Here is a 15659-nt window from a genome sequence, read left to right as displayed (position 1 = left end):
CCTGGAAAACTAGAAGTATGGACGTTTCATTAAATCACCACCTAGATGGCTGTGACTAAAGAATAGGAGGCTTCCCTGCCTCTGCACACATTGTTAAAGGCTGGTGACAATCAGCCCAAGAGGTAAGTGGTCCAATGAGCAACGAGCGATGGCTTACAGGGAAGACTGTATCACATGTGGGTCACATCTCTTTAGTCAACCAACTCCCAAGATGTTAAGAGCTCACCTTAACATGCTGGGCTTCTGAGATTTCCGAAGTATTCTGTAAGCCCCTAGAAAACAAGGGACATGAGTCATTGGTACCTTCTGTTTAAGGAGCTGCCTACACCTCCAGAAAAGCAGAAAATTCACAGGGAAAAGGCAGCTGGCCTCCCCAGACCCCAAAAGAGTTCTGGTTCCTTCTCCCTGTGTTGTCAGTCCCAAAGATAGGAGGAGAAATACCACTGACCCACATCATCGTGGTCAAATTAATTAAAGCAAGCAATTAACTAAAGCAAGTTTTATATTAGTATAAACCCCTAAGGAAGGGTTTGAGAGGTCAGCAGCAGACATGAAGAATATAAGATTTTTATAGCTTAGAGGAAAGGGAGTTCCAATGGGGGATTTGGTGGGCAAATAGGTAGGATTACAGGAACAGAATATAAGCATAACAAGTTAGTCATAACAACCTCCAGAAACAGAGACATGATAGCATGGTGGTCATAACAAGGTAGTCATAACAAGCCTTTTGAAAGAAAGGTAGGCTTGCTAGATGGTTATAGACAACTATTTGAAGCAAAGACATGATTGCCATTCCTGGAAAAGGCAGTATAGATCCATTTGTACTAAGGTTACAGGTGTGACATAGTCCAATTCTGGAGAAAAAGAGGTTTAATCATAAATAGAAATGAGCCTAGTTTGTCTTTACTATAAATGGCTTTTAAGCCTAAGATGGAGGCAGGCTGGTTCATCAATTTCACAGGGAAAGGCCCCAAAAGGGCACTGGCCCCTTCTCCCTCTTTCATACACTGACAGGAGGAAATGAACGGAAGGGTTGCAGGGATACAAATCCCATGACAAGGTCAGGCACTGCGATTGCCGAAGGAAGCACTTGACCAAGAGTGACCAGGTGGTCCAGAGGTACTGCCAACAGCAAGCTCCACTTCCTTCCCGCGATGCCCGTAAAGAAGGAAACCCCTGGGATTTTTGGTTGCAACAAAACCAAACAAGATACACTGAACTCATGACTTGAAATAAAATCAGATTGTCTTTTAATTTCATCTTTTGGGTTTTTTGTTTGCTACTGGAAGAATTTTAGACATGACATTCTGATTGTCTCTCAGAAAGCCTACATGTTCAGAAATGAGTTCCAGGTAGATTTCCAGTGGTTTAGAAAGCAAGCATTCCTTAGAAACTTGTGAAAAAAAGGTTTTCCATCCCAAAAGGAGTCCTTCCCAGCAGCTTCCTTAAATCCACATTTGTCCACTCCTGGTCCCTGGCTTTCTCCCTGTCTCAATCATTCGTCTCTCTCTCTCTCTCTCTGCTATGCTCTTTCTCTCCATAGCTCTCCTCTTCTCTCTGTTTTCTTGACTCCCTAGTCTTGGCCATGTCCAACCTGCTACTTTCCTTCTCTCTGCTGTGGACCCTTCCAGATGCCTCTTAATAGTTTCTCTCTTACCCACAATAAAAATCTTGCCCCTAATAGAGCGGTCACATCAGTAGTTTCTTTACTGAGTCCCCTGGCATACACTGAGTCCGCCATTTTTGCGGAAGAACAACTAACATTACAAGTAAAACCCAAACCAAGGAGAGTTTGACACAAAAGAGAAATTATGTTGGAAACAGAAATACCTGAGGAGAAGTCCAAAGTAGAAAAAGAAAAATCTGGAAATTTTCCATTTAACTTTAACCTTAATATCTTAATTAATTTCCCTATTGTGTAGGGTCACTTAAAAAATGGCTACACAACCAGGCGGTGGTGGCGCACGCCTTTAATCCCAGCACTTGGGAGGCAGAGGCAGGCGGATCTCTGTGAGTTCGAGACCAGCCTGGTCTACAAGAGCTAGTTCCAGGACAGGCTCCAAAGCCACAGAGAAACCCTGTCTCAAAAAAAAAAAAAAAAAAAGGCTACACAGTAAAGAGCTTAATAATAGTTCTCAACCATTTAAATAAACACTTTAAAAAACTTACCTACACAAAATAAGTGAACTACAGCCCAAGAATATCCATCTGCATCAAACTGTAACACAGAATTAAAAAGAAAAGGAAAATCTAAGTTATAGACAAACAGAAATTTGTACAGCAGGCAGGAGCCAAGTGAAGAGAGAGCCTAAGGCTCCAGAGCCCCTTTTCCAGGCCTAGAATCAGCTCATCTCCCCAGACACCTTCCTGGGTTCTTCACTGACCCCTCTGTCCCCCACCAATGTGTTCAAATGCAAATCCGTGACATCCAAACACCTGTATAAAAAATGGAATCTCTCTCGATGGAGACAAGCCATTCATTGTCTCTTCCCTTAAGAAGTAATCTGGTTGGGTGGGTCCAAGACCTGGCAGGGAACTACCCACAGAAATGCAGGACCACTCTAGGAAAGCTGGCTCACCTTAAAACATGCTAAGCGGACAAATGGAATAATTATTCTTTTAAAGACATACTGTTTACTTCCCAGCACAGTCCCTGCTGGCTGCAATGGGGTTCAGCTGTCTTCCACCTTTCTAACTCAGAAAGATGCTGTGCTAGTTTGAATGTAATTGACCCCATAAGCTCACAGGAAGTGGCATTAATAGGAAATGTGGCTTGGTTGGAGTTGTGTGGCCTTGTAGGAGGAAGTGTGTCACTCTGGGGGCGGGCTTTGAGTTCTCCCATGCTCAAACTACTCCCAAAGTCAGAGATCATTTCCTGCTGCCTGCAAAATGTCTGCCTGCACTCCGCCATGATGATAATGGACTGAACCTCTGAACTGTAAGCCACCCTAGTTAAATGTTCTCCTTTATGAGTTGCCGTGGTCATGGTTCTCTTCACAGCAATAGAAACCCTAACTAAGACAGATGTAATTTTGTTCTTTTTTCTGTCTTTCGCCAATACTGGCCAGAACCTACATACGCGTTTTCTGACACTTTCTTCAATGATTCTTTCTTCAATGCCCCACTCCTCCTCAGCCATGGCGGCTGCCTGCCACCCTGTGGCTACCTCCACACCAGCCAGGTCCCCCTCACCCCCCACCCCACCCCACCCCACTTCTCTCCAGTATTCTCTGCAGGTGCTGAGATTTAGAGCTTGCTCATTTTGGGGTGGTGCTATTTTAAGCTCTAATGAAATTGTCCTCCAGTTTCTGTTTGAGTTCACTCTTCTTTGTTACTAGTAAGACTAAGACCCTCAAAAGGAAACCCTGATTTCCCAAGTATCATCCGGAGACCATGAAGGAGCTCTCCAAACTCCAGTGACATGGCAGACACATCTTCAGTCACATCTACAGTCTCCCAACCCGAAGAACAAAGACATCCCGCATTTTCCCAAGCGTGACTGTTTCCTGTTCAGCACAGCCAAGGGGACTCCTTCCTTCACATGGTAGGCGAGCAGTTTCTCGCTGCCCCACTTCAACACTGACTCTTCCTTTTTTGTTTTTCTCTGTAAGACTTGACATCATCAAACATTCCACAGTTTCCTTGTTCTGCTTCTATCTCTCACTCTGCAGGAAGTAGGGATTAGAACAGAGTACATATACTAATAGTTTGACATAAAGTAAATCCCAGAAGAGCCATGCCCCACCCCGAGTTGCCCTGCTTTCTCTCTGCTTAACACCCCTCATTCTTCCATATTTAAACCTGGTAAGGAGAGGCCTGCTCCAATGTCACAAAGCTCTGGATAAAATTCTAAAATACACATTTACTAGCTTATTTGGAGCACATTCTTTGATTAGAAAAATAGAGATTAAAAAGTCCCTACCCTTTCAAAATTGTCGAGATTTTGTGTGTGTGTGTACACACATATATGTGCGCACGTGTATATGTGTGCAGATATACAAGCCTATAGGTGCACAGGTGGAGGCCAGAGACAGACAGCAGGTGCATTTCTATTTTTGAAACAGGGTCTCGCACTAAACCTGAAGCTCACTGACTGGCTAAAAGCCCCTGAGATTCTCCCTGCACTGGGCTTGTGCCCCCACACCAGTTTCATTTTTCGTTTTTAACTTGGGCACTGGAAACCCAAACTCTGGCCCTCAAGTATTTACCCAATGAGCCACCTCCCAAGCCCTTATTGTGAACTCCAAAATAAGACAAAGTATATAAATCATTGTCACAGAGCCCACCATAAGGCAAGTCCCCATAAATGTTAGTTACTGTTAGGGCCCCTGAGCCTCTAAAGTGCTTCCCAGCCTTAATGTCTCCCCATGTCATGATGATCTGTTGCTGTGGCCTGTTTCCCTCTCCTTTGCTCTAAACAGCCTCCAGTGTCTGCTGAAACACACTAATGTACGTATCCTTGGAGCCCAGCTCAGTGCCTGACTGTTGGTAGAGTCTTGATAATGCCAGGGAAGAAAGGGGGAAAGGTAAGAAAGGAAAATCTAGCAATGAGATGATCACTAGTGCTGAAATGCGTCTCTAAGGGCTCCTAAGATAAACAGCCTGGGCCCAGGATGCCAGTAAAAACCAATCTTCAGAGGAAGAAGGAAAATCAACTTTGATTGATTGCCCAAAGCTGGGGTGACTCGGGCGAGGGATCACAGGTTCCCAAGGCTGGTCAGACGGCATGCTGCCCACAGCCACTATTGAAGGCCTGGAGAAGGTGGCCAGCCTGGTAGCTTCTGACTGTCTTTGCAGGGCCAGGCTATTGTGGTTCTGAAAGAAAGGCAGAGAACACTGCACGTCCGAGGTGAGCTATGAAAGGCTTTGACGGTGCTGTGAGTTCACTCGACTTACCTGTGCGTCCTGGAAGGGAAGGCACCCTGCAGCAGCCACGAGGAAGAGGGCACTGTGAACAGGCAGATAAAACAGGCAATGTCAGCTTTCAACATCAAAGCACGTCTCAGAGAGTGTAGGGCAGGGGAGGACACACGCATCCACTGGAATCTCTGAGACCACCCAGGTGCTCTGACCATCTGAGAGTCCCACTATCTGTACCTCACAGTCACGTGTTCTGCTGACAGCTGGGCACTTCCTCCTCTGTGACTCAGCTGGCTTGTCCCTACAGCCCAGTATTCACAGAGTACCTGAAAACTAGAGTTGGCTTACCCCAAAAGTGTTCCTGTTCCCCCCAGATCCCACCAGATACGAAAGAGGCAAACTGGGAGATCAGATCAAAATCATGTCAATTACTAAATGAATGTGCATGGAAAGTACATTATGTCTTATCCACCGCTACTAATAACTGACCTCAAGATCTCTAATAATAGGGCATATCCATCATGTGCTCTTGACAGTGCCCTCAGGACACAGTGTCAAGTCTGTGGCTTTGAACTGAGCCATGAGGAAATGATACAATAAATCCAAACTTAGGCCCAGACCGTCCCAAGTGTGGAGACCAGGCTGGCTGAGAAGGCAGAAGCACTTGTCGCCAGACCTGATGAGCCTCTCATGGTGGAAGGAAAGAATTAACCCCAGTGAGTTGTCCTTTGACCTCCACACATCACACACGCTTTGGTACAATCACATGTGTGCACAACACACACACACACATACACATCACAATAAATAATTGTAGTTTTAAAAACTTTTAATGGGAAGGCAAGTTTAAAAAAAAATAGAAAACGGTTGAAGAACTGACCAAGATTAAAGGACATGCAAGACACATACCACTCTGGAGGGAAACTGTTACAAAACACAAACGGGCAAATAAAAGCATCAAATGGATGCCAGGCTTCTAATGTCACTGGTTATGTAAGGGGTGGCTGACATTAGGAGACATACAAAGTATTTAAGAACAGGGTTATGGCTATACAACTTATTCTCAAGTAGATCAGAAAAATATGAGTAATGAAATATATATTCTTACATACATTAAGTTATATTTATATATATATATGGGTTCATGTATATATGAGATATATGTGTATATGTATATAAGACATATGCATAGTATTTAGTTTAATAAAAATATTATCAATAAAAAATTAAAACTTTTATCTTTATTTCCCAGATAAAAAGTTTTTTAAGAAAAACCTCTTATAATCCTGAAATACAAGTGAGGAACCACAGAGCTGGGATTGGCTTCAAAGTCATCCAGGTGGATCTGTAAGCTAGAGCCATTGAACTAGGAAACATAGAGACTTGATTATATTATTCTGTCTAATTTCTACTATTGTTTAAAACGTTCTCTTACAAAACCCCATCACAGCTGAGCAGTGGTGGCACATGTCCTTAATCCCAGCATTCGGTAGGCAGAGGTAGGCGGATCTCCCAAATCCGAGCCAGCCTGGTCTACAGAGTGAGTTCCAAGACAGGCAGGGCTACATAGAGAAACCCTGTCTAGAAAAACAAAAACAAACAAACAGCAAGAACAAAACCCACAGCCAATCAGAGGTATTTTCAGAACTCTCCTGGCTGCAGGCTTTGTCTAACAATTCTCTCCCAAAGCACAAGCCTCTGCTCTGCTCTGTCTCTAGTCTCTGCTCTGGCCATTGTATACAGACAACAACACAGCCCTGGGCAGCTTCGCTGCTGACCAGTTGTTACGCCGGATGACAGGTAAAAGAGGTCAAAGGCATTTCGTACAACAGTGGCATTCAGTACAGATGCTGTCATCTTCACCTGGAAAAACTTTTATTTCATTTTTTGTTTCAGTAATGGGGCCTGACCCCATGGTCTCACACATGCTAAGCAAGGGCTCCACCCCTGAGCTATACCAGCCCTGCTTTTACTTTTATCATGAGACAGGATCTCACAACCATGCCAAGCTGACTTTGATTCTTGTGCCTCAGCTTTCTGACAAATTGGTATTACAGGGTTTTCTATGCCACCATACATGATTTTCAGGAGTTTTTACATATGGCATTATCAAGCATTTTATGCCAATATGTTATCTATGTACAAAATTCTGTATTCTTTTTATAGATCACACACATCTATACATGTACAAACACACACACAACAACCTGAACAAGTCACAACTCAGCACATGATGCTGACCCACCCCAGTGGTCCTCCCTACTGTAACATGTGGCTGTGTACTGTACCCAGACTTGTGGTTAGGGCACTAGGCAGGAGGTGGCCCTGGAGATCCGTCATAGCTAGACCCTACCTTTGGGAAGGTCAGAACAACATAGGCCAGCCTGTGGCCCAGAAGCCTTGGCACTCAGCCTACCCTCCTGACAACCATGGTGAATTTTCAGTGTCCTAGAGGACAATGATGGCAAACAGGAGCGGGGACTGTCAGCGGCTTTCTTGGTCAGCACAGAACAGGCTGGTTTTAGTGGTAAGGAGAATCCTGATGGGCTTGAGGGCTGACTCAAGGAATGGAAGGCCACACAAGGATGAGCAGGATGGGGAGTGTACACACATGTGCAGGCTAGAGGTCATGCCTCAGGAATGATCCACGTAGCTGGGTTTTTCTTAGATTATTTTATTCTGGTGTGGGAGAATTGTCTATATTCTGTCAATTATGTTTTAAATAAATGCTGATTGGCCAGTAGCCAAGCAGGAAGTATAGGTGGGACAACCAGACAGGAAGTAGAGGCAGGTCAATGAGAACAGGAGAATTCTGGGAAGAAGGAAGCTCTCTCTGCAGTCCTGTCCAGACACCAAAGAAGCAGGATGTGACCTGCCCTGCTGAAAAAGGTACTGAGCCATGTGGCCAACATAGATAAGAATAATGGGTTAATATGTTACAAGAGATAATAATAAGCCTGAGCTAATGTGCTAATCAGTTTATAACTTATGGAGACGTCTGTGTGATTTTCTCTGGGACTAAACAGCTAGGGAACTGGGCAGACAGAAACCTCAGTCAACATTATTCATATGATGTTTACTTACATATATGTCTGTGCACCAGATGCATGCCTGGTGCCTGAGGAAGTGGTGAGCCTCCGTGTGGGTGCTGGGAATCAAACCAGGTCCTTCACAAGAACAAGTGCTCTTAACCACTGAGCGAGCTCTCAAGCCCAGATCCACTTTATTTTTTGAAACAGGGTCTCAAAACCATGCCTTTCCCATTGTATCACACACTGGAATTACAAGGCTTTTAAAATGGAGCTGGGGAATGATCATGGGCATCGTGCTATCATGCTCATGCGGTAAGCACTAAGAACTGAGCAATCCCACCACCACTCCAGTTTTGTTTTAGATTTTAAGTTGTTTCCATATTTTCATTTGGTTCATCACTACTACTGCACAATTAGTGAAGTTTTGTGTACTCAGCATAGAAATATAATATGGGTTCATTTTTTTCCCTTGGAAGAAAATATTGCACCCTTTTAATCCCAGCACTCGGGAGGTAGAGGCAGGCGGAGCTCTGTGAGTTCAAGGCCAGCCTGATCTACATGGTGAGTTGCAAGACAGCCAGGACTACCCAGAGACACCCTATCTCCAAAAAAGAAAATATTGCAGCCGGGCGGTGGTGGCGCACGCCTTTAATCCCAGCACTCGGGAGGCAGAGGCAGGCGGATCTCTGTGAGTTCGAGACCAGCCTGGTCTACAAGAGCTAGTTCCAGGACAGGAACCAAAACCACAGAGAAACCCTGTCTCAAAAAAACAAACAAAAAAAAAAAAAACAAAAAAAGAAAATATTGCAAAAAGGAAAAAATAATTTTAGAAATAAGAAACAAAGTACAAATATATGACTGCTGATAGGAAATTCCTCCTTCAACTGTTTCCCAACAAGTTTACATCAGGTCAACTCTGACATCCTTGATATATGACTGCTGATAAGAAATTCCTCCTTCAACTGTTTCCCAACAGTTTACATCAGGTCGACTCTGACATCCTTGGGGTGTTTGTTTTCTTTTAACTTACCTACAGATCTTTGTGGGCGATGTTTTCTGTATGAAAGAGAAAAGACATAATACATTAGTCTTTCTGAACTCTTTCACTTCCTTCAACAAAAAAATTTAGATTAAAAAGCAAATAAATTATTAAACAATTTTTAGGGGGCTTAAGAGCTCACTGCCAGGGGCTGGAGAGAAGGCTTAGCAGTTAAGAGCTCTGGTGGCTCTTCCAAAGGTCCAGAGTTCGATTCCCAGCATCCACACAGTGACTTATAACTATCTATAACTGCAGTCCTGTGGGATCCAATGCCCTTTTCTGGGGTGCATGCATGCAGACAAAATTTCCATATACATAAAATATGTAAGTAAATAAATCTTTTCTCTTTTAAAGAGAGCTTGCTGCCCTAGTGTTTCCTGCTGCTTCCTGTTGCTTGGACAAAGAATGACAGGTGGCAGCAGAGTCCTCTGCCAAAGCACTATGACCACGATACAGTGTTTGTTTATGAACTAGATGATGTCGGTGTCAATTTTCAAATCTTACACACAAATCCAAGGACATGGAGAGAAATCAATGTGATCTACACCTGAAAAGAAACTAATCTCTAGTTCAGCTTCTAGTCTCTGTGTATGTATTCATTTATTTACTGATTTTTTAAAAAATATTATTTGTGTGTGAGTGTGTGTGTGTGTATGTGTGTGTGTGTGTGTGTGTGACTTTACATGCACCACATACATGCAGATGCCCACAGAGGCCAGAACTGGAGTTACAAGGTGACTGATTGTAAGACACTCAGAGTGGGTGCTGGGAACCAAACGCAGGTCCTCTGCAAAGGCAGAAAGGAGTCAAGTCCTCTAAGCCATATCTCCTGTCAGAGCTAATGGTTCTGGGAAGAGGACTAGTCTTGTTATATTTCCCAGGCTGTCCTTGAACTCTTAAACTCGACCGATCCTGCCTCAGCCTCCTGTGTAGCAGTAACTCCAAGCAAGCATCATTGTGCACAGCCACTCCTGTGTCTCCCTAAAGATCCCTTTCACTCACCCGGCTCTGACTGAGCAATGTCAGACATTCTCTGGTCTAGCAGAAATTCTGGAAACAGAAATGTGGATAAGGAGCATTTATCTCGCCCTCAGAGAGAAGGAAGAAGCAGCAGGTTGGGAGAGTGTAAACCTGGCACTTAAAGTGCCTTGAAATGAGGAACTTCTGACCTGGACTCTCTCCGTCTTTTTAATCAGATCAAGTAAAATTACCCGTGGCACAGAAGAGTAAAGTTTCAGCGGAGTCACACAGATTTTTCTGCTTTGTGATGAAAGAGGAGGAAGAATGACAGCTTAAATCTGGATATTTCAGGATCATTTTAGTATCTGGGACAAGCTACAACTTCTGACGCCTGTTCAGATTGTGTGTTGCTTAGAACAGCGCTGCAGCCAGGCCCAGAGACACACCCCTGTCATTCCAGCATGAGAGAGAGAGAGAGAGAGAGAGAGAGAGAGAGAGAGAGAGAGAGAGCACTGACAAAAGAAAAATGTGGTCTGCTCTTCAGAATACATTAAGTTTTCTCGTGTTGGTAAGTGATGATCGCATTTTTGTTCCTTTAATAAGCAGCTTCTATTCAAGAACAAAGCTATGACTTGTATCTTTGGGGTCTTTTGAACAAGCATGGCGAGCATGGGCAAGCATGGCTGTGCTGCCCCCTAGTGGGTAGAGTGCCTGGGCTCATAAGACCTGCATCTTGAATCTTGTTATTGTAAAATGTGCTGTCTTTCAAGCTATATTAGAAGCTAAAGATAGTGGAGCCCTCACAAGTCTGGCTGAAAGCAAGTATGGAGGGCACGGGTTGTGGGGCCATCTACCTTTGCTGAATAACTTGTCTTCCCAGCAACCACTGCAGGGTTTACGACACAGAGCGATCCAGTTCCTAAGAGGTCAGCCTCTTAGGCTTTGTTTTGTTTTGTTCATTAAATTACCCCCCCCCCCCGTTTTACTTAGTCTGGGCTTTGTTTCTTTCGGTACAGGGTATCATGTATCTCAGGTTGGCTTTGAACTCACTCACCTTCCAGGGACTCAGGAGTATACCTCCAATTATTCTGATTTCATGAGACACACTCTGTATCTCAGACTGGCCTGGAACTCACTATGTAGCTCAAGCTGGTCTTGAACATAAAATAACTTTCCTGCCTCAGCCTCCTGAGAACTGGGATTACAAGTATAAGCTACCATGCCCAGATCTTTTTTAAATTTCACACCCTTTCAGACAGACTAAAGAGGCTGAGAAACTGAGTGATGATAACACATTCGAAGCTCATCACACAGCGCCATTCCCCTAGGGCTCTGAGAACAACTTGGTCATTGCTGTAAGGCATTCTCATTTTCAGGGCCTTGCTCCAGAAACAAGTACTCCCAATATCTCAGGGTTTGGGGTTACAAAATGCAACTCCTGGGAAGTCCTATCTCAGCTGGGTATGGCAGCACAGGCGTATAGCTTCAGTTCTTGGGAGACTGAGACAGGAGAGCTGTAAGGTCAAGGCCAGCCAGAACTACACAGTGAGAAAGACCCCAGTTCCAACGAGAAATGGTCACATGACAACAATTACAACAAGATACAATCCAGATATCACTGTGGATAGTTAATTTCCTGCAAGCATGGATTTGAGTGTGCCAGGCTCTACCTGTACTGTCTAGTATAATTATGGTTGACAGACAGGACGTGAAGGAAAGTAGGGAAGAGGTCTTGGGGTTTGGGCTCCACATTCTGGTTCCATACCCGACCCTTTAATGGCACAGCCGGTTCTTCAGTGATAACCTCCCTGACCTTTAGCCACCAGCCTTCAATGGCTTCCTGTGCCTACCTGAAGTGTAGAAAACCCCAGCCATCCCACATAGCTCACTGGAAAGGCTTCCCTGTGGTCCCCACACATGGATGCAGCCCACATATGATCCTTGGGGCATCAGAGTCCACGTGTTAACGTCAGCTCTTCCCTACTCTGAGCTTCACAACGGTCGTGAATGCACTTTCCTCTCTCAACTTCAGGCCTGGAAGAACGTTTGTTTAGTACAAACAACACACGATGAAAAGCAAGCCAACAGAGGCAGTATTCTAACACACCAGGCCATGAGGCTAATCCCACAAGCCACCAGCCCCTTCCAGCCAGAGCCTGCAGGGGGAGGGGCGGCACGACTGAGAGAGAGCACACAGAATGAGCTGCGGGTGGTCGAAAATGAACTGCAGGCTCTCCGCCAGATAGACTCTCATAATCTGGGAGTGCTATCAGGAGGAGTCAGTTTTACTCTCTAGAGTTTATAAATTTATATATAACGGTAAAGCCAATTCTCCTCATAATTTTTGACATTTATTATTAGTGGGGGCACAGAGCAGGTCTGGGGACAGCTCGTGGCAGTCAGTTCTCTTCCACTGTGTAGGCTCCAAGACCCAGACTTGGTTGTACAACTCGGAGACAGCCCTTACCCAAAGAGACCCCTCAGTGGCCCTGACTGTAACATCTGACAGCGTGTGAGGGAGAGAGCGCTGTGTTCGTCACAGAAAGATACCCTTCCAGGTTCTCAGCTGTAATGACGTAGAACATATCACAGAACAAAGAGGTGGCACAGGCGGCACTTCAGGTCCTGGGCTACAGAGTGAGACCTTGTCTCCGGGATACCAGAACTCTTGGTACAGACCTGGAGTCCCAGAACTGTGGAGGCAGAAGCACAAGGATCAAGAGTTCAAGGCCAAGTGCTAAGGAGTCAGAGGCAGGGAGAGCTCTGTGGTCCAAGTCCATCGGTCTACATGGTGAGCTTCAGACTAGGTAGAGCTACAAAATGAGGTTCTGACTCAAAAAAAAAAAAAAATCAAAACAAATCAACAAACGGAAATCCAGAAATCTTCATCTCAAAGAAGATTTTAATGACAAAGTGCTAAGAAACCACCTACGTGTGAGCAAACAGGGACTGGCTCACACAGGCTTCATCCAACACGGGGCAGCGACAGCAGTAGGCTGTCTGAGACTTGATAGATGAAAAAGCCATTGTGTCAGTACATCTATATATGTGCAAGGAAAATGTCTGTAAAAATACAGGCTTTTCTGGTGTTTTTCCTTTGCATTTCCTACAGCTGCTTATATCTTACTACCTTCACTATGGAGAGAGGTCTGTGGGTTTTCTGAGAGACAGGGTCTCGCACATCCTGCATAGCCAGGTATGACCCTGACCTTCTGATCCACTTGACAACTGCCAGGACCACAGGCAGACGCCACCACAACCAGGGCTTCACATGAGCTAAGGACACTACCAGTTGAGCCATGTCCCCAGCCAAAGGTCTGTGACTAAAATTCTCACCCACTTGCTTGCTTCGCCATTTACTCTGATCAAGACTGGTGCTAGCCAGGTGTGTTGTACACACCTTAGGCTTAGAGTTTCAAGGTCATCCTCAGCTACACCGTGAGTTAGAGGATTGAAATGGCCTGGGCTAAATGATACCCTGTCTCAAAGAAAAAGAAAGAAATGGCTTGTTGGTTTGTGTGACGAAGGAAATAGAGTTAAAGACTCTAAATATTCCGTGTTCCCTAGTTACTGTCACTAATCCTTTCATCCAGAAGCCTGATCCTAATTTGTAAGTAAAGAAGGGTCTCCCTGAGGTCAGAAAAATCCTGGGGTACTCCCTCACTTGACTTGATTTCTACCTACCCCTGCCCTTATCTGTAGAATCTTCCTGACCAAACCAGGAATCAGAACTCTGTCGGGGTACAGACCTTCATTTCTGAACTCATGGCTTAAAAACCTGAGTGATGTGATTCAGCCCCCACCCCAAAAAAAGCTCAGCAGCTGAACTTGAACCTCAGAAGCCCTGGGGCTTGTTTATGGGGTATAAAGAGGTTTATCATAGGGCTCTGCTCTGAGGGAGGGGAGTCAAAGGAAGTCAAAGGGATGCAGAGAAAATAATGCCCTGTCACCAAACATAACACACACACACACGAGAAGGGACTGGTAATTCCATTTTACAGTTCTATGATTCTAGCACTCCAGATCCTGAGGTGAGAGTTTTTGCAGCCAGTCATTGCTGTATAGTGAAACTCTGTCTCACCAACAACAAAAGGATGCCACATAAAATTTCACTTTATTCTATGTATTCAAAGAAAGTCACAACAAAGTACATCTCTAGGAGCCTCTAATTCTAAGTGATTAAAATGGGGTGCTGTGGGGAGAGCATGTGTGAGAACTGAGGAGATAAGGAAATCACAGTGATGTCAGAGAGGTGTCCCCTGGGTCCAAGGAGGAAAGCTGGAAATGCTAAGAGATAGTCACTCCCTCACTCTGCTCTAGGACAGCCTCAGAAGAGTGGATGCAGGCCCTGCCTGGCTGTCCTGGGAACTTGCACGCTGAGCTCCCATTCATTAGTCCTCAGCCAGCTACCCTGAGACACAAAGACCTATGAGTGCCCATAGCATGGGAGTGTGAATGGAGCAGGTGTGGGTAGAAGAAGAGTCTCCAAGATTAGGACTCGGGTGATGATCCCCAAGTGAGAGTCAGGCCTGGGGAAGTAGCTGACAGCTTTGCACTTCAGGTCTTGGGGTCACCAGAGGACAGCAGGTCAACTCTGCTGGGGCTCTGAGCTCACGGACAGAGGGTGGCTGGGACAGAGGTATGGGCATGAAGACAGAAGGCCCTGAGACACTGCCCTAGCAAACCATTAAAAAGCATATGAAGGATGAGGAAGAAAGAGGTCAGGTCATGAGGGAAAGCCTGAGGCTCAAAAGAGAACCAGAACAGAAGGGCTGTTAGGGCCAAGGAGTCCAGAGAGTCCAGAAAAGCAAACAGGTTGACAAACAGCATATACCCCCAGTGAAGAGCCAACTGGCCAGTGGCCCCTGACCTCAGGACTCTAGCCAGAGCGATGCCTGGGTAGGGTGGAGTGAAGCAGGAACAGCTGAAGCTGAGGGGAACAAGAAACCCTAGAAAATGCTGGGTCTCACTGCCACTAAGGCCCGTGGCCAGAAAGAGATGGGTAGGGTGGGCAGAGATGGCAGGGCAAAGGGGCTTGTCAGGCTTCCTGTTTGGCTGGTCCAGGGCTGGGTTAAAGGAAGTCAGTCTCCCTGGGCTGACTCCACCTCACGGGTATGAGACTATATCTCATCATGAGTAAATACTGAGTGAGTGCACGGGTGGGAAACAAGCTGCCAAAGTGACACTGGGCAGAGGAGGGGAACTGACAGAGCCTCCTCCAGTGAGTAGGTGGGGTGGCAAGGACACCTCTCTCTCTCACGCGTGTGTCTCAAGTAGCCAGCTAGCTTCTCTAAAGTTCAGAAATTCAAAACATGATAGGAAACAAAATGAGCAGATGTCAGAAAAAAGGAACTCCTGAGAGAAGGATCAGATTAAAGTCATTGCTGTTGCTACAAACAATCACAGGGACCTACTATGTGCCAACAAGGTCAGGAAACACTTAAGCCTATTAATGCTACTGTGTCCTCCTTATAATCCCGAAGTTGAGTGTCATTGGTGTGGCCTTTCACAGAGCCCCCAAAATGAAGGACCTATTTCTGGGGTTACTGTTAGATCAGGCAAAAAACTAGGGAGCTGAGGGAAGTAGATCCTCAAGAGGAACATTCTAGCAAATGATCCTCAAACTGTCATTGCTCAGTCAAAGGCACTTACCATGCAGGTCTGACAAGCTGTGTTCAAGGCCCAGGACCACAGAATGTGGAAGCACAGAACCAAGTCCACAAAACTGTCCTCTGATCTTCATGTGTGCCACATATACACACACACAC

General features: G+C 45.3%; 1 protein-coding gene across 9 annotated transcripts in view; it reads right to left on the bottom strand.

The window, feature by feature from the left end:
* The window catches only part of Tmem241 (transmembrane protein 241), a 144962-nt gene that overhangs the window by 96579 nt on the left and 32724 nt on the right, over nt 1-15659 (bottom strand). For all 9 annotated transcript variants that reach the window (XR_009058309.1, XR_009058312.1, XR_009058310.1 and 6 more), the window contains 4 exons: nt 8923-8948; nt 4897-4948; nt 2170-2218; nt 227-272 (listed from right to left, as the gene is read on the bottom strand). Coding sequence is in view for 5 of the 9 variants with exons in the window: in XM_057789223.1 (XP_057645206.1) it covers nt 227-272; nt 2170-2218; nt 4897-4948; nt 8923-8948 (173 nt within the window). In the remaining 4 variants the exon portion in view is untranslated. The remainder of the gene's footprint in view (nt 1-226; nt 273-2169; nt 2219-4896; nt 4949-8922; nt 8949-15659) is intronic.

This window comes from Chionomys nivalis, chromosome 14, assembly GCF_950005125.1.
Source record: "Chionomys nivalis chromosome 14, mChiNiv1.1, whole genome shotgun sequence".
Classification (NCBI taxonomy): domain Eukaryota; kingdom Metazoa; phylum Chordata; class Mammalia; order Rodentia; family Cricetidae; genus Chionomys; species Chionomys nivalis.
The sequence above is the reverse complement of the archived record's forward strand: the minus strand, read 5'-3'. Positions and strand labels throughout refer to the sequence as shown.